This window comes from Lepidochelys kempii, chromosome 10 (assembly GCF_965140265.1).
Source record: "Lepidochelys kempii isolate rLepKem1 chromosome 10, rLepKem1.hap2, whole genome shotgun sequence".
In the NCBI taxonomy this organism is placed as follows: domain Eukaryota; kingdom Metazoa; phylum Chordata; order Testudines; family Cheloniidae; genus Lepidochelys; species Lepidochelys kempii.
In genome coordinates this window covers 451,944-477,671 of record NC_133265.1, presented here as the reverse complement: position 1 = coordinate 477,671, position 25,728 = coordinate 451,944, and the positions used below count along the sequence as shown (strand labels likewise).

The 25,728-nt window shown below is 41.5% G+C and overlaps 1 protein-coding gene across 7 annotated transcripts in view; it reads left to right on the top strand.

The window, feature by feature from the left end:
• Positions 1-25,728, top strand: part of PDPK1 (3-phosphoinositide dependent protein kinase 1) — an 84,259-nt gene that overhangs the window by 27,996 nt on the left and 30,535 nt on the right. For 6 of the 7 annotated variants that reach the window (XM_073361571.1, XM_073361569.1, XM_073361572.1 and 3 more), the window contains exons 2-5: positions 4,007-4,276; positions 9,072-9,114; positions 9,384-9,521; positions 11,506-11,650. In XM_073361571.1, the coding sequence (XP_073217672.1) occupies positions 4,007-4,276; positions 9,072-9,114; positions 9,384-9,521; positions 11,506-11,650 (596 nt within the window). Of the gene's footprint in view, positions 1-2,616; positions 3,032-4,006; positions 4,277-9,071; positions 9,115-9,383; positions 9,522-11,505; positions 11,651-25,728 lie in introns of those variants that run through there. The other variant, XM_073361570.1, reaches the window with a different exon arrangement.

Genomic DNA, 25,728 nt, shown 5'->3' with positions numbered 1-25,728 from the left:
AGCTGTGGAAGTCTCATTGGAACTTGGAAGTAGAAATACTCAAAACAAAATAAAACATGTCTTAGCCTCCTGGACAGAAGAAAACTATGGGTGTATAATATCACGGCTATGTGACTTTTAGTGTGTCTGTTGCTTGGTTAGCTTTTGGAATTTGCAGAAAGCACTAGCATTTTTGTCCTTTGAGAAGACAATTGCAGCAGCAGTAAAGATGAGATCTAGCCCCTTCCTCATATAATTTAACTCTATAAGGTATGAATTTCAGTGTTGGTGGTGGAGAGTGTCATTCAAGAGGGAATGCATGGCCACAGGTGTGGTGATGAAATAAAATGCTGATAACTAATAAACCAAAATGTCATTTGGCAAGCATTAAATGGGACTCTAGTCATCAATCTCTGTCATCTCTTTGACAATTTAAAGTGACATGACATATATATTGGAGACAAGGTGGTGGGTGAGGTAGTATCTTTTATTGGACTAACTTCTATTGAGGAGAGAGACAAGCTTACACAGAACTCTTCTTCAGGTCAAAATGTTTCTGTAATATCCTGGGACCAACATGGCTACAACAACACTGCATATGAAAGAAATAGAGCATTTAAACTAAGCAAAGGTTATTATAAAACAAAACTTGATGGTTTGAGTCTGTTGGCTAGAGCAAACTAGGAAATGTGTGAACTCTTGTAAGAAATGAAGAGAACTGTTTTGAATGGTGAGTAGCAGGCATACTAATTATTTGAGGAAAAATTGGACGAGTCCAATGGTGAGTTTAAAAGGTTATTTTATGCTTGAGCTGTCAGTTGCCTTTTTGGAAGTCTGAAGGGAAACTTTCACTGATGCTTCCCTCATCCAGAGTGGTGACATTGTTTTTTGTGTGTGCAAGTTTGTACTGTTGTCCTCTGGCAAAAAGACAAAAACACACATACAAGAGCACAAGTTTTTTAACTGCTTGAAAAGGTCCTTTTTTTTTTTTTTAAAGACGTCCCATTGACTTCAGTGCAGTTGATCAGTTGAGTAAAGTTACATAAGTGTTTTCAGGATCTGGCCCTAATTACAGAGTAGGACCAAAGGACTTAGAACAGAGAAGGAATGAAGAAGAAGTGAGGAAGAGGAGGAAGACAATAAGATTAAGTGTTTACATGGGAGGCTAACGTTCATGTCTTGTTTCAGAGTAACAGCCGTGTTAGTCTGTATTCGCAAAAAGAAAAGGAGTACTTGTGGCACCTTAGAGACTAACCAATTTATTTGAGCATGAGCTTTCGTGAGCTATAGCTCACTTCATCGGATGCATACCGTGGAAACTGCAGCAGACTTTATATACACACAGAGAACATGATCTCTGTGTGTATATAAAGTCTGCTGCAGTTTCCACGGTATGCATCCGATGAAGTGAGCTGTAGCTCACGAAAGCTCATGCTCAAATAAATTGGTTAGTCTCTAAGGTGCCGCAAGTACTCCTTTTCTTTATTCATGTCTTGGTAACCAGAGCTTTTGGGGTTTAGTTACTGGTAAAGCCTGTACACCCAGCTCAATAACTACTAGGAGGTGATTGGAAAATACTTATTGAAGTATTTGTATCATAACTTCTGTGTGAAGAATGCAACAAAGTATATAACTAAATATAATTTGGTAGCTTTTCAATTCTGTTATATTTCAGTCCAATTTTGTTGGTTCTTTGGAATAAAAAGACAGTGGATTTTTTATCTTTATAGTTGCTTGTTAAGTAAATACCTGGATGTGCCAACCTTGCTTTCAAATTTAATTTCTGAAATGAATTGAAAAATATAGACTCTCCATTACTTTCAGATGAGTGTGGTTGTTGCATGATATCACTACAGGGCAGAGTTAAAGTTTCTGCTAAAGGACAAACTTTTAGCCACAAAGAACGATGAGTTGGGTCTGAAAGACAATTCATCCTTTACATTTTTATTTTTTAAGTCTTCACAAGATTTCAGTGAATCCTTAACTATATGGGAAATTTGAAGAGTCTGACAAGGAACAGTTAAGGTTGTTTTGGCAGGACTGCACAGATTGTTTTTGGCACTTTGGGCAAAATCAGAAACTGAGGCCCTCTGCCTTTCCAAAAAAGTTACCAGTGAGGTGAGGCCCAGCAGGAGGGGATTGGAGATTGAGCCCACACTTAACCTGGTGCTGTGGCTTCTGTTTTGTGGAGCTGCTCCTGGCTCCCCACTCTGGGCATTGCGACCTAGCATGTGGGGTTGTAGCGGCACTCAGGTTTAGCCTGACCTCCCCTCCATAATGATGGGGTGCCCGGGCCAAATCTGAGTCAGTGGTGCTGCGACCTTGTGCATCGCTCTGTTTGGGGGCCCTCTCAAACAGAACCAGAGGAAACCTGCCCCTTTTACCCCACCCCAGATGGCTCTGTTGGTTGCCCTTACTATGCATTGACAAACTTTAACATACTTGGATTTTTAAAATGTGTTTGAAAAATACCTCCTGTTCTGCGTCATGCCCTACATGTGACCAGGTACAGATCTGGAGTGACCTTCCTTAAGCTCAAGAGTAAAGGGTCTTCTACTGAGACTGTCCCTGCCACCAGTTCCCCATGAGTTCAGCATTGGGAACTGGAGTGCCACAGCACACTGAAGCTACCAAGGTGAGGCATAGAGGACATCTCTTTGCATGGAGAATAACCACTTGACTTGTATCCAAAAGCAAATGGACAGCCAATGCAGAATGCTGAGAACAGAACTTACATACTCTGTCTGAGACAAGCAGCAACACTCTGCACTAGCTACAGCTTCTGAATAGTCTCCCAGAGTAGGCCCCTAGAGTACACTGCAGTACTCCATCCTGTTATTTCAAGAAAGTATGATGACTTTAGCAATGTCTGCATCAGGGAGAAAAGGTCTGTCTCCTGGCCAGCTGAAGATAGAAAAACGAGCTTTGCGTCACACTTATTAACTGGGAATACAGAACAGTGATAAGTCCAATAAGATACTGAAACTGCAGACACCCCAAACAGAGGTTGCAGACATCGTGCGCCTGTCAACTGCTAGAGATGCTTCCCTCGGTAAGATAACCTCACCAGAGTTTGGTTTGTACTGAGCCTCAGCTAAGTCACTGTTGTACTAGAACAAGGCAGAGTAGGTCATGAAGCTCTAAAAAAAAGTTAAGATTGGTCTGGTAATATTAACTCAACTGCATTGCACATCCTGTGCATTTGATGGAATTCAGTAACATGCAAGTAAAGCAGTTTTATTTAGCTTGGGAAATTGAGAAATTACAAAGGTAGCCACAGTAATATTGTTGGAACAAATTTAACATTTGGCTTTAATTCTTTCAACTGTAGCTTTGCATTAACTCCAGTAATTATTTTAATTTCCTAGTTTTGAAAAGGAAAAAGTAGGAGGGGAGGAAAAGAGAAAAACTGAAGGAAATTTGCTTGCAAATACAAACTCTGCCCTGGTGTCACTGGCAGATCTTAAATTCTCTTAATCAACCAGTTCAATTAGCTCTGCATCTGAGTATTGGGAGGGGAGGTGAAGAATAATCTTCCCTTAAAGTATGATTTGTAAAAAATGAGTGAGTGCAGATATTCTATCTGCATCTTCATTCCTTTTGTATAAATCTTTGTATTAAAGTACCAATTCATTGTGCTACGCTTCCAGTAGCTCTGACCCAACCTATACCTATTCTCAGTCTCCTACACTACTCCCACTTCCTGTGCTCTACCCTAGTTTGTTTTGACTGCTTCCTTTGCTCATTCCTGGCTCCTGCTTCCTTCCATGCAGCCCTCTACACTTCAAATAGTCTCTCGATAAATATTTACACTCCTGAAGACCCACCAGTTCTGTGAAGCATTGCAGATCTGTTTTTGTTGTGTACAGTTGTGTATTGTACCTTGTAAGTTTATACTGTAGTTCTTCAGAGGAAGGACTCTGCTATATGGCATTCTTACACTTTGTACATTTTCATGCATTTATGTTGCTTAGCCCCTCCAGTTATACATTTAGATAAATGAATATGTTCGACCCTCTCTTTTCAGTATGATGCTGTTCCAATCCAGTCGAGTGTGGTTATATGTTCCTGCCCATCCCCATCAATGGTGAGGAACCAGACAGATTCCAGCACTCCATCTGTCATTACCACCTGTGGCAGCAGACAAGGGTCTAACATGGAGGGAACTGCAGCTGAATCAAGGTCTAGTTCAAACTCCCTACAGCAACATTCAGGACAACAGCCTCCACAGCCTCGAAAAAAACGACGTGAGGATTTCAAATTTGGGAAAATTCTGGGTGAAGGATCTTTCTCAACAGTGAGTAATACAGCTATTTTTCAGCTCCTTGCTATATTGGTTCAACAAAAACATAACTACAGAGTCATAGAAAGGAAGTGGTGGTGGAAGGGACCTCAAGAGGTCATCTAGTCCACCCCTCCCCGCCCCCCAAGGCAGAACCAACTGTACCATCCCCAACAGGTGTTTGTCTAACCTCCTCTTAAAAACCTGATGAGTGAGATTCTACCACCTCATCTGGTAACATATTCCACTACTAAACAATCCTTATAGTTAGTTTAGATATTAGGAAATACTTTCTAACTATCTCTTGCTGCAGATGACACTGATTATTTCTTGTCCTACCATCATGGACATGGAGAACAGTTGATCACTGTCCTCTTCATAACAGCCCTTAACCTATTTAAAGACTGCTTTCAGGTCCCCCACAACTCTTCTTTTCTCAAAATTCAAATGTACACAGTTTTTGTTTGTTTTTGTTAAACCTTTCCACAAAGGTCAGGTTTTGTAAATCTCTTACCATTTTTGTTGCTATCCTCGGCACGCTCTCCAGTTTGTCCACATCTTTCTTAATATGTGGAATCCAAAACTGGACAGATTCCTCTAGCCGAGGCCTCACCGTTCCTGTGTAGAATGAAAGTTACTTCCCATGTCTTACATATAAAACTCATGTTAATACACACCAGAATATTGGCCTTTTTCACAACTGCTTCACATTGTTGGCTTATGTTATATGTGTTCTGCTATATACCCTCAGATCCTCTTCTGCAGTACTACTGGTTAGCCAGTTATTCCCCATTTTGTATTTATACATTTACTTTTTCCTTCTAAAGTGTTGTACTTTTTACTTGTCTTCACTGAATTTCATCTTGTTGATTTCAGACCAATTCTTCAGTTTGTCAAGATCCTTTTGAATTCTAATCCTGTTCTTCAAAGTCCTTATTACCCCTTCCAGCTTGGTGTCATTCAGATTTTATTAACTTACTCTCCTCTCCATTATCCAAGTCATCAATAAAAATGTTTAATAGTACCGGACCCAGGACAGGCCCCTACAGTGTCCCACTAGATATGTCCTCCCAGTTAGACTGTGAACCATAGAAAACTACTCTGAGTACACTTTTTTGACCAGTTTTGCACCCATGTTACAGCAATTTTGACCACATTTCCCTGGTTTGCTTTTCAGACTATCATATGGGACTGTGGCAAAATCCCTACTAAAATCAAGGTATATCACGTCTACTGCTTCCTCCCAGTGCACTAGGCCAGTAACCCTGTCAGAGGAAATTAGGTTGGTCTGGCATGATTTGTTCTTGACAAATCATTGTTGGCTACTTCTTTATCTTCCTGTTATCCTCTTTGTGCTTACAAACTGATTAATAATTTTTTTCAGTATCTTTCCAAATAATGAAGTTAAGCTGACTGGTCTATAATTCTCTGGTCCTCATCCCCTATTTAAAGATAGATACTATGTTTGCCCTTTTTCAGTCTTCTGGAACCTCATGTATTCTCAAAGATAATGGTTCTGAGATTGTTTGTTTGTTTCAGCTAGTTCCTTTTCGTACCCAAGAGTGAATTTTGTCAGATCCTGCCAACTTGAATACATCTAACTTAGCTAAATATTCTTTAACCTGTTCTTTTCCTAGTGGCTTGTTTTTTCTTCCCCCTTGTTGTCAATAGTAATTGTATTAAGCAGCGGGTCACAACTGACTTTTTTTTTAATGAAGACTAATGGATATTTTGTGTCAAACACCTAGTATGACTTCCTAGATCTGGACTCTCTTTCTACATTAGTAATGATAATGAGTAACATTTTGTTCTTTGATTTTTTTTTTCCTTTTATATTTGAATAAAGATCACTTCTGACAGCATTTGAGTTACTGAGCAATTTGCTTAATTATTGCAGGAGCCTAGTACTGGCTGTTACAATGGAAATAGGCTGTCAAACTATCGACTTACATTCTTATACTGCACCCATCACTGCCTTCAGCACTCTGGTCAGGCCACGCGTGCAGACCAGTAGATATTCATATGCTCATAATTTCAGTTTTGAGAGACTGAAGCAACACTTTGTCCATTTTTGGTTTTTGTAAAGTTACTATCCTTTAGTTCCCACAGAAACTCCTTGGGTGAGTTTTGAAACTTCAAATTTGGCATGTGAATAAAGTCATTGAGAAATTTATCCTCAACCAAGTTTGGAAAAAACAATGGTTGAATAATTGTTGGGTGTTAACGAGTGCCAGTTTTCAGTGTGCAGTACAAAATGTCATTAAGTTTACACTTCAAGAGGTGATGTTTATGCCTGCTGCATCCACTTTGTGCATCCACTTTTCAACTCCCATAAAAAGCACCCTTCTGCCTTTAAAAGACTTGAATTTTAAGTTTTCAGAAGACATTGTATCCCAATGTGTATTTTTAGTGGCTTAAGCACTTATAGTGCCATAAGGTGGTGGAGTTTCTCATGCTCTTTAAAATATTCAAGATTTACTTTAATCTGGTCTGAAGGATTTGAACTGGGTTAGAGGTTCATGCCATTGTAAGAACTTAATGCACCTCAGAGCATGATGCCACTGTAAGGATTTCAGTTAAAGTTCTTGTTCTACCTTAATTTTATTTTTTAAAACCAAGTGCACCTACACAGGAAATGAATGGTTGCATAGATACTCACTAAAATCTGGAAATCCTAATATAAGAGTTCAACAGTAAATTAACTTGGCAGGATTACACACAATAATTTGTTTCCTGATTTTAAATGAGTAGTTTAATATATTACTGACTGACTTCTAGTAAAATGTGTAGGAAGTGCAATGTGGCAGAATTACTGTTGCAGTTGGGACCTTAACTTTGTGACATGTTTTCCAGTGTTAAAGTTCCATTAAAGTGGCTTTTTCATTATATAGATCTAATATTACTATAAGTGAGTAAGTGTCAATTTGGCTACACAAAGCTAAAGTTTTTTAAATTGTTTTGATTTATGGCAATCTGTTGGCTTTTCTCAGTCATTGTAAACTTCTCATATTTTTGTTATCAAGGTGGAATTGGCTGCAATGTGGAGATTGAGAGATCAATGTAAATCCCCAATTCTGCAAGCATTTATGCATGTGTGAGTAGTTCCAGTGATCTCAGTGGGACTATTCACATGTGTAAAGTTATTAAAGTGCATTTTTGCAAGATCGAGGCTTATGTTTTATATTGTTTCTTGACTATTAGCTAACTTGACTATTCTAATACAAATATAAATATTTGCATTCCCCAAAATGCAAAAAGCTAGCTCTATATATCTGGGCATGTTGATATTTAAATATTAAGTAATAGATCTTGAAAAGAGCTGGTTTAGTAGATTTCAGAAACGTTGAAATTATGATAGAGCTGGGGTAGGGGAAGAAATTTTGCAAAAAAAAGAAACAAAACTCCCCACTTTCTGACCAAATCTGATCATAAATATTGTAGTCTGAGGGATACATGTTTTAAAGATTGTTGTATGTTAATCCTATACACAGAAATAATCTCTTTGAATTTTTTTATTATAAATGCATAACTTTTAAACCTTGAGTGTTTCTAATCTGACTTCTCACTGATCTGCTTCTGTCAACTTCAGACCTCTTACACTCAGAAAATAAGAGTGAACAACTCTCCTACAGTTTTATTGAGAAGTAAACTTTCAACAAAATGCCCACTTCTGGAGCAGTGTAACTCTGTTTGCATAAACCTATTCAGGGGGTGTAAGATGGCTAGCCTTAAAAAAAAGTATAATACTTTTACTTAATAGCATGTATTTGAAATAAGTTAAGATGTTGGAGTATTCTACTCTAACTAAAAAAAATTTGGCATATGAACAAGCATGGTATGATGGTAGAAAATTTGGTGTAGATTATGTAAGAACTAGATATAGATTATATTCCTCCTAATGCATTGTTAGAAACCTAATATGAAAACTAGTTACTGGAACATTCTAGGTATTCTGATGTAGCAGAGACGTTCTTGCTTGTATTCAGGCAAGGAGACACTGTGCATTCTAGCTGTTGTGTTTTGTGTGTGTATCTGATCAAAACTCTATTAGGATTCCATACAGACTGTAAATTCACTTGCATTTCACTAACACATTCCCTCTGAAACTTTTTTCTTTTCAAAAATTTGGAACCATTGTCTTGAAGGCCTCTTCCCCCCCCCTCCCCACCCTTCACCTCTGCTGTTTGGAACTCTTCCACTCTTCATCAGTGAACTGTTTTATCTTGTCAAATTGTAGGCTACACTGAAAGCCTTTCTGTTGCTTTTAACTCTTAATCTTATGGATAAATTGATTAAAGTGCTCAAGGACACCATGCAGGACATGGAAACATACTATGGCAGTCTTTTTATATACTTAAAAATAAATAAATATAAATAACTTCAGGAAATATTTTTGCTAAATTTGCCTGAAACACACATCGGGGACGCATGTCTTGTAGAAAGATCATCAATGATTTAGTGTAGCATATTATGTCGTAACCCATATGATTTCCTGAAAAGGAGAATAAAATCTAGTTTATTGATTACCCGATGGTGTTTGTCAGCCCCTGGTTCAGCAAAACACTTAAGCGTGTACTGAACTTTAAACACATTGACTTCAGTTAAGCATGTTCTTGAGTCCCATTGATTTGCTGATTTAGGGCCATGAAGTGGAGTGTATATGGAAAGGGGTGCATTAAACATCTATGGGCATAGGGATTGAGGTTAATACAAAAGTCAAACTGTGACTGGGAATGAAGAGCAAGCTGGCATCCTTGTATATCTTTTTAATGAACCAGTTACATTGTGGGTTTTTTTCCCCCTAAACCAGGTTGTCTTGGCCCGAGAATTGGCAACTTCCAGAGAATATGCCAGTAAGTAATGATTCCTTCAAGCTAAATGTTTTAGGCATAACTTTGAAATAGGTATCTTTAACTATATTCACTTTTTAAAATATTCTGTTACCTCCTTCCCCTCTAATGATGGGAGAGAGAGAGTGGGAGCAACTGTTAATCAGGGAAGTTTGGCATTTTTAGAGCATCACTGTTATCTAACCAGTCAGTTTGCAAAACTGCTTCGTTTACAACATGCCTTGTTTGGGCTCGAGTCCTCTGAATTTTCATTGTTCTTCTTCGTCTTCAAGTTAAAATTCTAGAAAAACGTCATATCATAAAAGAAAATAAGGTCCCCTATGTGACCAGAGAGAGAGATGTAATGTCCCGTCTGGATCACCCTTTCTTTGTGAAACTCTACTTCACGTTTCAGGATGATGAAAAGCTGTGTATCCTTTTGAATTAAATATTTATTGCAAAGTGTTTGAAAGTAGCAAGTGAATTATTTCATTCAAACCTATAGAACTTTACTGGAATAAGAGAAACATGGAAAGAAACTGAGCAGCACTTTCTGCGGTGTGATAAACTCTTTAGCATCTAATCATTATCGAAATAGCTACTTGAATTCTTGAGTAAATATTAAACCACAAATATGCCAAGTATTTTCGAACAGGAGGTCTCATGCGTTTACGTAACACTATTTATACATGCCAGTTTAAATAGACCTAGTAATATAGTCTACACCCAAAATTTCATGTCCCTTTAAATGAACACCACATGGCAGAAACGGTATATTTTAAAGCCAGCAGTGTTTTTCCAAGAAACTATTTTTGTGGTCACTTTTTTATATAGGAGCTACCATATTGTGTTCTGCTGCAAAACTATCAAGAGGCAGAACAGAAATAACAAACATAGGGTTGCCAACTTCCTATTGGCTGAAAACCGGACCCTGAGGCCCTGCTCTACCTCTTTCCTGCCTAAAGGTCCCGTCCCCTACTCTGCCTCTTCTCCCAAGGCCCTGCACCCTCCCTCTCCCGGCTGGATCATCTCCACCTCACTCCCCCCACCAGGTCCAGGACTGGGACAGGAGCTGCTGCAGTCTGATGCAAAGTCTGCCTGCGGGTGGGAGGCAGCCCTGGCTGTGCAGGGGCAGGCGTGAGTTGATGACACTCCTCCCCCACGTTAACGGGACTTTTGGAGACTGCCCAGTCTCCTTTTCAACCTGACTTTCTGGTCGAAAACCAGGCACCTGGCAACTCTATCCTGAACTCTACTAACATCATTAACGCTAGAATACAAATTAAAAAATTAAACTGACTATATCTGTACTTTAGAAGAGATGAACAGGAAAAACTCAGTATTAACCGTATTGGCAGTGTCAAAATTAGTGGGAGAAAATGTTTTTAAGTTGATCTGTTTAAAATTTGTTTTCTTACAATGTTTTACTTTCAATACAGCAGGTAAAACAAAAACTGAACTTTTTTTAAAAAAAAAAGCTTGGCCATGTTCCTTTCTTATATTCAGTAATTTGTGTCCATTAAATCATCAGAGTTGTTAAGCTTCTCTCATCTAAAATGGCATGTAGAGTAATCTGAATAATGGGGCTAAGGCATTGAAGAGGTTCTGGTTGGGCCTTTTAATAGCAGTTCTTAGAATTACTGTACAAGAGACCTGGCTGGTCGTTGGTTACAGTATGAAGAGGAGACCCTCAGTGTCCCAACAGGAACGTGTAGTCTCCTCCATGGCATCTCTCTCCAACCATTCTTAAAAGTTTGTTTATTTCAAGTTCATTTTATATTGGTAAGTATTCTCTCTTCAGAGCTCTGGAGTCTGAGGTCCCCCTTTTTATTCATAGAACAGGTACAAGACCAAGCTATGGCAAACTTCCCTTTGAGCTTTCTGCTCTGTAGTGGTGCTTTCTAGGGGTGAAAGGATAGATTGTCTCCTTTCAGGGCTCATTTAATCATTCATGATATACTTGCTGAGGCTGCCAACGATAGGCAGGATGTAGCAGTCTCTTTTTGTAATGTGAACACCTGCTCACTACAAACTGGGCTGAGACCAGTGCATTTTGTATAACTCTCCAAACGGCAGTCAGATAGTTTCAGCCTGGCCATAACTGGGTCTCTATTTTTTCAGGAGCTAATAACTGTAGGTGAAGTTTTAATCAATTATTTAAGTGATTTATACAGGTCATTAACTATGTCTCAAAACAGAGGATTTAAGCATCTAAATTACCTTAATTGTGTGCCATAAAAATGGAGAGCAGTGTCAGAAAATGTTGCCTTGGATTAGTACCAAAACAGTTTTGGAATTAGGCTCCATATTCCTTACATAGTTCTTATTCAATCTTATTTTTATTTTAGTCCTCAAAATAAGTTTGAGTTTGATGTTTTAAAATGTCCTAGTGATAATCCTTAACTTTATATTCAGATTTTGGACTTAGCTATGCCAAAAATGGAGAGCTTCTAAAATATATTCGCAAAATTGGCTCATTTGATGAGACCTGTACCAGGTTTTATGCTGCTGAAATTGTATCAGCATTAGAGTACTTGCATGGAAAGGGAATAATTCACAGGTAAGGTACTTAATTGGGATCAACATATTTGCAATGGTATTTAATAAAAGAATAATTTTTTTTAAAGGCTCACTTGTGATATAGTTTAAATATGTAGCTTTTGTAAAAAACTAATATAAATGTTTTTTGTAAATATAAGTATTTGCTTGCTGTATTATGAATCAAAATCAAACTGGTGCTTGTGAATAGAGCCCTTCTGCGGGACTGGGATTCTGCGGGTCCTGCAGTACCTGCTGCCATAATAGCAGGGGTGGATAAAATGTACTTTGGTATTTTTGCCCACCCAATCCTCCCTGCAACAGATTGTAGTAATTTGCAGGAAAACATTAAATCTGTTGTCAGTTTGTCATAAATAGAATTTCAGCAATGTAAAGCAAGTCTTTCTTTTTTTAAATAAAGGTTTTAATACTTAAATTTAAGCAAGGGATAGAAAGAAGTTTGATTTCCATAACAGGAGTTAAAGTATTTTTTACATGGTTTAAGCAAGATTAGTTTTATTCTTTTAGCAGTAAAAATTGTCTGAATTCCCTTTATATTGTATATACATAAATAAAAAAAAAATAAAAAATGGAATTCAGTCTCTCTCATATTTATATAAATAAAATATAAGAGAGAGAGGCTGAATATATAGTTAACATGCAGGAATCTCTGACTTGTGGGATTTGTGGGATCCAAGGTTTCTGTGGGTGGGATAAAAATGCAAAAAACAATGGGAATGGGAGTAGATATTGCAGGGCAGGAGCGGGATTTAAGGAACTGTCCTGAGCAGGGATCTGCTTGTGAAGTACAGTGTGCAGGAGACTATATAAACAAAAGTAAAACTGACTTAGTCCAGTTTTTATATTTTGCGTTACTACTCAGCTTGGACAAAGAGCAGAAATGGTGAAAAGACAATTTAGGGTATGTCTACACAGCAACTGGACACCCACGACTGGCCTGTGCCAACCAACTCAGGTTTGCAGGGTTCGGGCTGCGGGGCTGTTTCATTGATGTGTAGACTTCTAGGCTTGGGCTGGAGCCCGAGCTTCGGGGGACACAGACAGAGAAAGAGACACCCCCAGAGGGCTCTAGAGCCCGGGGCTCCAGCTCAAGCCCAGAAGTCTACACAGCAACGAAGCAGCCTCGCAGCCCGAACCCTGTGAGCCCAAGTCATTTGATGCAGGCCAGCCGTTGGTTTTTCTTTGCTGTGTAGACATACCCTTAAAGTCTAGTTTAGATAATCTAAAGTGGTGATGAGAACACAGCTAAGGGTGCACTTAATATTTATCTTGAGTTCCTTTTTAAAACTAATTTTGGTTATTATAGGAAAATGTTGAAACTTTCTAAAAGCTTTTAATTGGGTCTCTAAGAGCCCCAAGAGAAGAATTACAATCTTGTTGTTTGGATAAGAATATTCTGTCATGTATACAAAATTGGTTTGCTAACTATAGATAGATTTTACCCCTATTTGACACAATAGCCAAATGGGTAAGGGTGGCTGGGAGTAGAGATTGTACTGTAGAATCTAAAGTTGAGAAGAGACCTATTAGGTCATGTATTCCAAAAGTTCCTGAAACACTTGCTCAGAGTCTTGGAGAGCTGTCTGATCATGTGCTGCTGGCTCTTCTTGTTTCCTGTTATGTTGAACGCTAAAAATACATTTTCTAATATTTTTGCATAGAAACAGTTGTGAATGGGAAGAGGGAGGAAATTGATCCATCCATTCTGACAGAGAGAAGGTGTCCATGAAACACTAGGATGGAATAAACACTATAAAAGAGTTCAGGGGTTCAGTTTCCCAGCCAGTAATATATGTTGTATGGGAGGGAGATTCCAGAAAGGTCAAAAAACAATGCTATTTAATATTTTAATTATGTATAGGGAAGAGGGGCACTGTTTCCTGTATTGTTTTCTTTGTCTTTTATGTAATCACAAGAGTTTTTAAAACATGTATAAATTTACCTTTATTTATGTATTTCTTTTAGTAGGGCTTTATTAGAAATCTGGCATTATAGGAGAATTGCTTGTAGATATCTTAAGTTTAGAATGCTATGGAGGTAATTATGGACAGCTCAGTACTGGGTGGTGAGATCGAGTTTCTGCTGATGTCACAATCGTACAGTTGACTTTTTTACGAAACCATATTCTATTAAAATGCTTCGAACTCTCTTGGGGTTTTCTTGAACACTTAGAAATATGACCGCAGATAACCAGACATCTTAAAGTGGTTCTACTTTGAAAAATAACTCTGTAGAAATGGCACTTTCTGTTCTTTGAGCTTTTGTCCACATGGGTTCCACTGTAGGTGTCCACACCCCTTGCCTGAGAGTCTGGAATCTTTTAACCAGCAGTGACCATAAAAGTGTTCCCCACCCTGAGTGTGTAAAGGGCAGAACAGCCCCAAGTACCACTCAGTTTCCTTCTCCGTGCCTATGGCAGTGAATTAGAGCAGCACAGAGTCCTTCTGCTTCTCCACTACATCACAGGTACTTGTAGTTTGATAGGTAGTTAGGATTATTCTTAGTACCCTCTGTAGTTCTAAAAGTTCAAGTTGTTGGAGCCCATTGGCCAAAAGAACCCCCCTCCCCAAAACACACACAAAAATAACTTTTTTTTTCCCCTTGATACCGTGATTCTCACACTGCTGAGTCTTGGTCCCTAGGTTTTAAAATCTGCCTAGCTTGTGACTCGCCCATGCCTGCAAGAGATACTCATGCAAAATGTTTATTCTGCTTGAGGGAGTCTCACATAACTGACAAATATGCACTTTGCACATCATTTTCAAAGCATACTCAAAGAGTTTATGATGCCTGTCTGAAAGTTTTCTTCGCAGAGAAATCTACAAGGAACATATCAGACTCTGAAGCTCCCTTTCTAGAGAATGCTATTCCATTAAAGCCATTGTCTAGCAGTTCTCTGGCTACCAGGGCTACCATTCTAGGTGTTAACAGGTCTTCTGCATCCAAGACTATGCCTTCACTGCATGCTAAGCATGGGGGTAAGCAATTACTGCGTAAGTTAACCAGTGATAGCTTAACCCAGAATAGCATGACCACATTTCCGTGTTGTCATCACTTGCATCCATACTGGTACTGTGTCTGGCTGCACCAAGCAATACAGCTGTCTGGTTACTTCTCCTAAGATTTATAGCACCACTATTTACTATGCCTCTGTTTGCATTCACAGATGTTGTAAGACAACTTGTCTGCCTGCTCTGGTGGTTATACAGTGGTACAAGGGCTTGTTAATGGGCCTTGTTGTGTTGTATGAAACACAAGAGATGTGTGAAGCTGGAGAAATTGTCAGCAGGCAAACTGCAAGATGAATGCTGAGCAGAGGCAGATTAATAGTCTACTTCCAGTTGGGGGTTTATGGGAAGGGATTGGAGGACCATTGTGTCCCAACTGTTGTGACCACTCATCTGCACTGCGGTTACCTCAAGATAAAGGAACACATTAAAACCTACCTCTTTGTCTCCTCTGTAGCTCAGGGAGTGGTGGCTATTATGCTGTGTAGCACTGATAGAAGTGTGTGGCTGTGTGCACTTGGAGAATGCTATGGGAAAAACTCACTGTTGAGCTCAAGTTAAGTCTTCAGTGAAGACAAGCCCCCAAAGACCTCATGCTGCTCTGAAACATTCTGGACTTATCCTTTTTTTCCTTCTCAGGCCAAAGGCAGAGAGACCTTGTATTGGTCAAAGTCTCCAGTACCAACAAAGAAAAAAAAATCCATATTATATTACACTGAGGCTTTCAAGTTGATTTCCTTCAAATTAGACTGGCACAGTGTACCGCCAGACCCTTCAAGGGTTTGTTCCTCTACCTCACAATTACACTAGCAATCTTCTACTGTCCCTACCAGCTCATTGGTACTAATGGCTGTAGAACCATCTATCACTGATTCCTCGGAACTGTGCTTACAGCTGTGTCAGCCACTTCAGTACCAGCAAGCTTGGTGCTGATTACATTGGTACCAGTCCCTATTATTTTGCAGTGATCTTTTATAGCTCCAGTGGACTTAATGATCACGCCAGATCTGGAGACTCCTCTAATGGACTTTCCTCTGTTTTCTATGGGTTCGAAGATAGTTTCTGTACTGGAACCAAAGGTTCTAGACATGAAGATATCCCTTGACCTTCACCACTGGTACCAATGGCTGTCTCTTAGGAGATACAGGGATTCTGTGGAGAAGTTCTACTATTCTGACTCCTCCTCTCTGTTTTATCCTCATTCTCCAAATATGATCCTAGAAAGGGAGGTGAGGAGGAAACTTTCTCATCGGAGGTACCATCTTCTGACAGGTCTCAAACTCCATTGTTTCCACTACTTTGGTATCCCAGGCCTTATCATTATGGGACACAGTTCTGGTCTTACTGGCCAGGATTGAACCCGCAGCAATTTCCAGGTCCTGACTCTTCTATGTTAAGGTGAAGGAATCAATCACTTCATAAGGAACCATCCTGTACTTTCTGCAGGTCAACCTATCATGCAAGAGGTTGAACAGGGTCCTCATTTTGGAGAGGATGAAGGGGAGCCTTTGGAGGAATATGACTTTCAGCCCTTTCTGCTTGCAGTATCCTCTTAATCTCTGGATGACGCAGTTGTTCTGTCATCATCTGCTACAATAGATTTCAGTGCTTTTCAAGACTTGCTTAAGAGGAAGGCCAAGGCTTTTTAGAAATTCCTCTTGAGATGTTTCAAGAGGATTCTCAATCTCAGGGCCATTTGGCCATGCCATTCAATAAGGTAATACTCACTGCAGCTAAAGAACTGTGGCAAACCCCTACCTCAATTGTTTCAACATCTAAGAAAGCAGATCATAAATGTCGAGTACTTCCAAAAAGGCTTGAATATTTCTTTGCACATCTAATCCCACGGTCGCTTATGGTTACAGGTACCCACAAATGTCCAAGCACTGTGGGCCCCCCCAAGTTGACTCCCAGGAAGAAAGAACCCAAGAAAATGGAGCTGCTTGTTAGGAAAGTATATTCTTCAGCTAGGCCTCGGATGCAGATAAGCAGTTATCAAGCTCTGTTGGCCAAATACAACTTTCTCCAGAAGAACAGGGTTATGCAGGTGAACAAAAAACTCCTACATGATATTAAGAAAGAGCTAAGTAATGTGGCCGTAGGAGGGTGCACTTTGTGGCAAAGACAGCTCTTCAAGCATCATTAGATTCTGATCCTGCAGCTAGTGCTATAGCTTCAGTGGTATTAACTATCCACAGATCACTGTTACAATTGCCTGGATTCCCAAAAGAAGTCCAAACTGTGATCAGGAACTTACCTTTTGAAGGTCCTGACCTTTTCAGTTTAAGGACAGATGAGATCTAATCGCCTTCTATGATGAGATTACTGGTTCTGTGGATGAAGGGAAAGCAGTGGATGTATTGTTTCTTGACTTTAGCAAAGCGTTTGACACGGTCTCCCACAGTATTCTTGTCAGCAAGTTAAAGAAGTACGGGCTGGATGAATGCATTATACGGTGGGTAGAAAGTTGGCTAGATTGTCGGGCTCAACGGGTAGTGATCAATGGCTCCATGTCTAGTTGGCAGCCGGTGTCAAGTGGAGTGCCCCAGGGGTCGGTCCTGGGGCCGGTTTTGTTCAATATCTTCATAAATGATCTGGAGGATGGTGTGGATTGCACTCTCAGCAAATTTGCGGATGATACTAAACTGGGAGGAGTGGTGGATACGCTGGAGGGCAGGGATAGGATACAGGGGGACCTAGACAAATTGGAGGATTGGGCCAAAAGAAATCTGATGAGGTTCAATAAGGATAAGTGCAGGGTCCTGCACTTAGGATGGAAGAACCCAATGCACAGCTACAGACTAGGAACCGAATGGCTAGGCAGCAGTTCTGCGGAAAAGGACCTAGGGGTTACAGTGGACGAGAAGCTGGATATGAGTCAGCAGTGTGCCCTTGTTGCCAAGAAGGCCAATGGCATTTTGGGATGTATAAGTAGGGGCATAGCGAGCAGATCGAGGGACGTGATCGTCCCCCTCTATTCGACATTGGTGAGGCCTCATCTGGAGTACTGTGTCCAGTTTTGGGCCCCACACTACAAGAAGGATGTGGATAAATTGGAAAGAGTCCAGCGAAGGGCAACAAAAGTGATTAGGGGTCTGGAACACATGACTTATGAGGAGAGGCCGAGGGAACTGGGATTGTTTAGTCTGCAGAAGAGAAGAATGAGGGGGGATTTGATAGCTGCTTTCAACTACCTGAGAGGTGGTTCCAGAGAGGATGGTTCTAGACTATTCTCAGTGGTAGATGAGGACAGGACAAGGAGTGATGGTCTCAAGTTGCAGTGGGGGAGGTTTAGGTTGAATATTAGGAAAATCTTTTTCACTATGAGGGTGGTGAAACACTGGAATGCGTTACCTAGGGAGGTGGTAGAATCTCCTTCCTTAGAAGTTTTTAAGGTCAGGCTTGACAAAGCCCTGGCTGGGATGATTTAATTGGGGATTGATCCTGCTTTTGAGCAGGGGGTTGGACTAGATGACCTCCTGAGGTCCCTTCCAACCCTGATATTCTATGATTCTATGAGGCACTTCATACTTGAAGGACTCGAGAGGCCCTCCATTCTTTAGAGCTCTGTGCACTTACGAGAAGAGGAAGCAGAGTCTGAGCCACTATATTTTTCTAGACAAAGGCCTGAGATGCCCTCACTGTTATCAGATACTTTTTGGATGCTTGTAAGAGCCTTGTTATCTGAAAAAAAGAGGCCCTACCCTAAGTTCCCTCTAATCTGCATGGCCAGGTGGCCACCCAGCAAGCTATCAAGTGCTGTGCACTTCAGGTGTGCCTCTGCCCACTGTCGCACTGCTCCTGCCCTCTGCCTTGGAGCTGCTCCCGGGAGCCTCTCACTTGTTATGCAGAGCGGTGGGGAAGGAGGGTGCTGATGTCGGGGTGTCCCTCTCCTCCTGCCCCATACCCCATCTCTGCTGAGCCAGGGAGGGAGGAGCGACAGGGCTCAGGAGTGGGACTGAGGGAGCCTGCTGGTGTCTGCTGCTGCTGTGTCTGCTTTGAGTGCCTATCTACTTAAAAGGGAAACATACAACAGCAAATCATAGGGCTGAAAAGAAACAGTAGCACTTGGGATTTTAGTGAGGCTCCACCATTTGGGCTGCATTTTGCCATCATCTGAAATTCTGCACGTTAATTAAAACAGTCCCTGAGTTTCTGTCTTTTTCCATTGTGAATATAGTCATAACACTGTAAATTGATGTGTAAACACTAAAGTGACAGTAACTTCCACAGAGGCGCTGCCTCTGGTGGAGAGAGATGGCTGGGTCCTCTGTAGAAAAAAATGGGGGAGGCCTTTCAATGAGGAATGTGGTCCGGGAGATGTATTCTCCCATCTTGGATCCATGTTGCCCAGGACTGGGGCAGTGGCCTGACTTCTCTGTCGGTGCACAGCTCCATGTCAGAGCTGTCAGCCAGGACTCCACACTTCGGGTGTACAGATACTTTAAGTTTTTTAGTCCTCTGACTATAACTTAGCATGGGAGGAAGCCGCTCCACTTCTCCCAGAACTCAAGGGCATGCTGTTACACATATTTCTGTGCCAGTGTATACACACTGGGGCTTTAAGGAAAAGCACCATATAGTGTGAGAGTAAGCAATATTGATTACCTGAAGGATTCCCCAGAGCAGCTGCTGTCTTCTCGGAGTCTTGCCAGGCTGTGAACATGCACATATTCTCTGTAATTTTATTCTTTCAACGTGCTGTTTGAGTTTTTTGATTGGTCTATGCATTTCATAATTTTTATTTCTCTTTTATGCTTAAATTTAATTCTTTGAGTAGTGAGTTCTAAAATGCCTAACCTGTCCTGGCTGAAGTAATTATATTTTTAAAAGTTACCATAGGGATATTATATCTAGGTTTTTTGTTTCTACTGGTGGTGCACATCCACACCTTACCTCAATAATTGGTGCACATAACAAAATTCATTCTGGTCATGGATGGAAAAAATTAGAGGGAACATTGCAATTGACTAGTCAGTTTTAGAAATGATTCAACATAAGTACTTTGTCTAATTTTGGTCTATGCCAATTCCCTTTTCAGGGACCCCTGTCACAACAAACTACTGCTGGGTGAAATAGGTAGTCATCTTCACTGATGTGTGATTGATTGTGTGTGTGTGCGCCAACGGGTTCTACTTCCATTTTTCTTAAAGAAAAAGGTGTGTGGGGGGGAAGGTTGGCATCCTTTTTGGATCTGACGTCTCTACAGGTTCATCCATTTATTGGTCAGACACACACTGGAACTGCCAGTGCAAGTCCCTGAAAATTCTGGAGTCTCTGAATTGGTGGATAAAGACCCCCTTCAAGTCTGTCAGAGTCCCCATTCTACCAAACCTTCCCACAAGACTATTGTAAGAGATGCATCTAAGCAGGGATTGGTGGTCCCAAGCGGAGTGGCATTTACATATAAATGCATTAGAGTAGACGGCCCATTCATCTAGTTTGCAAAATATTCCTGCCCATGCTTCAGAACTCTACCATCCAAATCGTGATGGACAATATGGTGGTGATGTATTGTATAAACAGGACTGTGGGGTGCAAGATCATCTGTCTATCAGGAAGCAATCCTCTTATAAAAATGATGCATATGTCATCACATCCAGCTCTACGTCTTTCATTCAATCATCAAATTTGATGATTCATTCAATCATCATTTTGATGATTCATTCAATCATCAAAATGCTGATTTCCTCATCTGGAAAGGCTCCATCTCCAACAAATGGGAGGTAAAAGTCTTAGTTCTGAGTCTTCTATTTCAGGACTGCGGGAGTGGGGGGGTCTGTTGATATTTATAGCCAATAGGTTCACCAAGAAATTACCTATATTTTGCTCCTGGAGAGGAATGAGTCCAGGATCTCTAGCAGTGGGATCAATAACTGCTGCACGCTTTTCCATCTGTCCTGTTAATCCCCATAGTGCTCAGGAAAATGTCTGGACAAAGCTCAAAAATGCTAATAGCCCCTACTTGGGCTTGTCAGTTTTGGTTTCAGATGTTGTTCATCTTTCACTCCAGCTGACTCCTCAGCTCCTGATCATTCCTGACATCAGTTCTTAGACTGCAGTCCAGTCTTCCACCCAAACCCAGAGACTTTAAGCTTGCCAGCATAGACACTCGCTGGTTAACCTTGCTTGAGAAGAATTGTTCATTAGCTGTTCAAGAGGTCTTGTCGTAGTAGAAGAGTCTCTACTAGGCTCAGATGCTTAACTAAATGGAGACTTTTTCAATATGTTCTGACCAGAGACTTATCCAACCACAGGATTCTTCTGTCCCATTTATTCTGAGCTATCAGTTTTCTTTGAAGCACTCTGGACTGTCTGTCAATTCTGTCAAAGTACGTTTACAACTATATCTGCATTTCACCCTCAGATAAAGGGTTATATAAGCTTTTTTTGTCACCCGTTTCCAGATTTTTAAGGGGTCTGACTGTTTCCACCAGTTAGCGATCCCTTTCTGGTTTGGGATTTGTATGTAGTTTTGAGGTCATCAGTGGATCTTCCTTTTGAGCCTTGATAAACCTATTCTTTATATTCTCTTTCCATAAAAACTTCATTTTTAGTGAAGTGTCACTTCAGTTCATAGTGAGTGTGTTGCGGACTTCAATGGCTGGACCCCCTTACACAATATTCCATAAGCATAAAGCTACACTCAGGCCAGGTCACACAGTTCTGCTGAAAGTGGTTTCGGACGATCATTTTAACTGTTTTATATGTTTACCTGTACTTCTTTTTTTCCCCTAAGCCTCATGGCACCCCAGCTGAAATTAAGCTCCATATTGTATATTAATTTAGAGCCATATCTTTTTATCTCTCTAGAATGAAGGCCTTTAGGACGTCTCTCAGACTTTTCATAGCTTTTGGCAGTAAATCTAAAGGACAGGCAGTTTCTATAGAGACTTGCAAAATGGATTCTTGATTGTGTTAAGATTTCTTGTACTATAAATAAGTTTCCCTTTCTGCATTCAGTTAGGGCACTTTCTACCAGGGCTCAGGCTCCTCAGTAGCATGTCTTAGGAGAGTTCATATCGGAAATTTGTAGGGCAACTACATGGTGGTCAGCTCATACATTTACTAAACACTTTTCTATTGTGGCAACTTTTAAGTCAAATACTCAATTTTGCAGAGCTACCTTGCAGACGTTATTTAGGTAGGACTTGTATTATCTATGTCCTTGAGAGGTAACTGCTAGTCAGTCATCTACAGTGAGATCCATGTGGACAAATGCTGAAAAAAGAGAGGTTACTTACAGTAACTGGAGTTCTTTGAGTAGTGGCCCTGTGGGTGCTCCACTGTAGGTGTGCTTGCGTCCCTGCGCTGCTAATTGGAGAACTTGGGTATCGGTGTCCGTTAGGCCTTCACATGCACTGTCTCTCCTCGTGCTGTGCCACGAGGCTAGTCAGTGCAAGCAGGCTAACACCCCTCAGTTCCTTCTCTACTGCCCCTGGCTACAGACCGCGCTATTTGCAGTCTATTAGGACCATCATTTTAAGCTGCATTTCTATAGTTAATTAGCCTCATAGTTCGTAGTTGTAATTCTAGCTGTTTCTCCTTCTTGTACGCTTTTAAAAAAAGACTACTTCAGTTTCTTTCCTGCCTTTTTCCTCTTTGGGGACTCCTTCCCCAGCAGGGTATGCCGGGCTCACCGGGCTTCAAGAAATGCCTCTCTTGCAAAGAGGCAATCCTTCTAGCAGATAAGCACTTCAAATGCCTTTAGACCACACTCTCTCCCCCGATTGACACAGCTGACCATCATTCCACAACCATTTGGCCACCGATCTGGCAACATTCCAAAGTGCCTGGGAATGCATAACAGATCAATGGGTCCTACAGATCCTTCAAACTGGGTACTTCGATCCATTTTACCTCCCTACACTCTCCACAACACCTTCCACATCCCTCTTCAGGGACCCTTCTCATGAGAGTTTACTACAACTAAACATAGATTGCCTCCTCCAGTTAGGAGCCATAGAACCAGTACCTTGACATCTACGAGGCAAAAAGTTCTACTCTCGTTATTTCCTAATACCCAAAAGGAAGGGAGGCTGGAAACCCATATTAATCCTCTGGGCTCTCAACATTTTTTCAAGGCTCAAAAATTCAAGATGGTCACTCTATCAACAATCATTCCAAGGTTGGAACAGGGAGACTGTTTGGTTGTTGGCACTCGACCGCCAGGACACCTATTTTAATATCTTAGTCCTACTGGCTCAGAGATGTTTTCTCCGATTGACTCTGGGACATGACCATTACCAGTATAGAGTGCTAACCTTTGGGCTATAATCGACCCCAAAAGTATTTTAAATGTTCTCTCAGTGGTTGCTTGTTTACGTTCTCAAGGGATAATGATCTACTCTTAACTGGACAATTGCCTCCTCAGAGCCTGATGTCTCTAAGAGGCTCACCAAGTCAATGAAGCTACAGTACACTTGTTTACGGAACTGGGTCTACAGATCAACACCAAAAGTCAACAGTCACTCCACTGCAACACCTGAAATTCATAGGGGCTGACCGTAATTCGTTAAAGTCCAAAGCCCTCTTCCTTCAACACAGGTTCCTATCCTTAGTAACTCTCATAGACACTGTTCAAACTGCCCACAAATACCAGCCAGGCTCTGCCTCCAACTCTTGGGGCATATGGCAGCATGCATGGCGGTAATACTACATGCCATGCTTCACATGTGATGCCTCCAAATGTGAGTCAGCTTCGTTTACAGATCAAACAAGGACAGGCTGGACAAATCCCTGTCACCACCCACCAGGGTCAAAAACTGCTTAGACTGGTGGAAGGACCCAGCCAACATTTGCAAAGGGGTTCCCTTCTAGCAGACGTCACCATCATTGTTCCTCACCGTTGGTACCTCATTCATAGGGTGGGGTGCACATCTAAAGAGCCTCACAACACAAGGCAAATGGTCGCTGGCGGAGATATCCCTTCATGTCAATCTCCTCGAGCTAAGAGCAGTCAGGAACGCCTGCGCCCATTTCCTCCTGCTGATCACAGAATCTCGCACAAAGATTCTAACAGGCAACATAGCCTATATGTACTACATCAATTGGTGAGAGAAACCAGTCACCCTCCTTATGCGCAGAAGTGATGGTGCATCTCCCACAATGTTACACTGTGTATGGCTTACCTCCTAGGTGCACAAAACTCAGTAGCGAACAATCTCAGTTGCAAATTCCCACACGACCATGAGAGGGAGATGCATCTGACAATGCTTCACAGCCTATTCAGACGATGGGGGACGCCATCCACAGACCTTTTCGCCATTTGCCTGAACAAGAAATGTCCACGCTACTGCTCCAGAACGGGGATGGGACAGCACTCCTCCTCCCCTGGAACAAGGACCTTCTCTCTGCCTTTCCTCTATTTCCCCTACCTTTGAAGGTCCTGCTGAAAATAAAAAAGGGATGGTGTCATTTTGATTACTCCTACTTGGCCAAGACAGACCTGGTACAGCTCATGGTGTTCCTGCTGATTCCTCTTATGGCCATCCCACACCTCCTCTTGCAGAATGAGGATGTACCCAACATCCAAACTTGGGGATTCTCTGCATCAAGGCATGGCTTCTGCTTGGTTCCAACACCGAGAAAGCTTCTGTTCAAGGGAGGTACAAGAGGTACTGTTACACAATAGGAAGTCCTCGACATGACATACTTACCTGCAGAAATGGTCCAGGTTTCAGGTTTGGTGCAAGTACTAATAAATCTCCCCAACATTTACAACTCTTCCGCATATCCTAGACTATGCTTTGACCCTAAAATGGTCAGGACTATCTCTAAGCCCTCTTCGGGGTCACTTAGTGGCTATAACAACTTTCTACCAACCTGTAGAGGGCTACTCAGTGCTGTCAGACTTAACTACTAAAAGGTTTCTTAGAGGTATAGTAAATCTTTTCCCACAGCCTCCGCTTCCTATCCCTATGTGGGACCTAAACCTGGTGTTGAAAGAACTGACTAGGCCTCCTTTTGAACCCATGGCCATCTGTTTGTTGATGCACCTATCAATGAAAATGGCCTTCCTGGTAGCAATTATCTCAGTCAAGAGAACGGGAGAGAGAGCAGCTCTGACGGCTCAACCCTCCACACAGTGTTTTGGTTTTTTTTTTCTGAACAAGGTTACACTCAGGCCATATCCAAAATTCATCCCAAAGGTAATCTCTCTGTTTCACATAAATCAATTGATTCACCTTCCAGTCTTCTACTTCAAGGCTCACCAGGACAGGAGGGAGGCTATATTACATGCTCTAGATGTCAGGAGAGCCCTGGCCTTCTACTTGCATAGGATGAAGGCCTTCAAGACGTCCCCTAGGCTTTTCCTCTCCATCGTGAAAAGATCCACGGTCTCCGCAATATTAGCCCAAAGGCGCTCCAAGTGAGTCTTGAATTGCATCAGACAGTGTTACCAAGTTTGCATCGTGACCCCTCCAGACTATTCATGCACACTCCACCAAGTCTATCTCTTCTTCTGTCACCTTCAAGAATCTCTATCTCAGAGATATGTAGAGTGGCAACATGGGCGTCAGTCCACACTTTCGCAGAACACTATGCAATTACTGGGGACTCCACCTTCAGTGCCATCTTCAGCTCCACGTCGCTGTCACTGACAGTAGAGCACCCATAGGGACACTACTCGAAGCATAAGAGGAAGTTACTCACTTTGTGCAGTGTGGCAGGGTGCTGGGCAGGAACACCTGAGCCAGCCCTATGTCACGCCAGCTCCAGTTAAGGAAATTGGAGCTGACTAGAGAAACCTGAACCTGATTGACAAAAGGGAAGTGGCTGCCAGCCTAATTAGTCTGGGGCTCCATAAAAGCCTCAGAGGAAGGAAGCCGGGGGGCAGACAAAGGGGGAAGGCAGAGAGTGGAAGGAGAGTGGTAGCTCTTCTCTCCTGGCTGCAGAGGCTGGAAAGTCCTTCAGACTGAAACCCCCAAGCTGTATGTGTTGAGAAGGTGGTGGGAATTGCACCCTGTAAATAAACTGCACTGGTGATTGCTGAGACAGAAGGTCTCTGAGTGGTTTTTGGAACAGAGCAGAGGCAGGAGCAAAGGGGGCCCTATTACATGCAGTAACG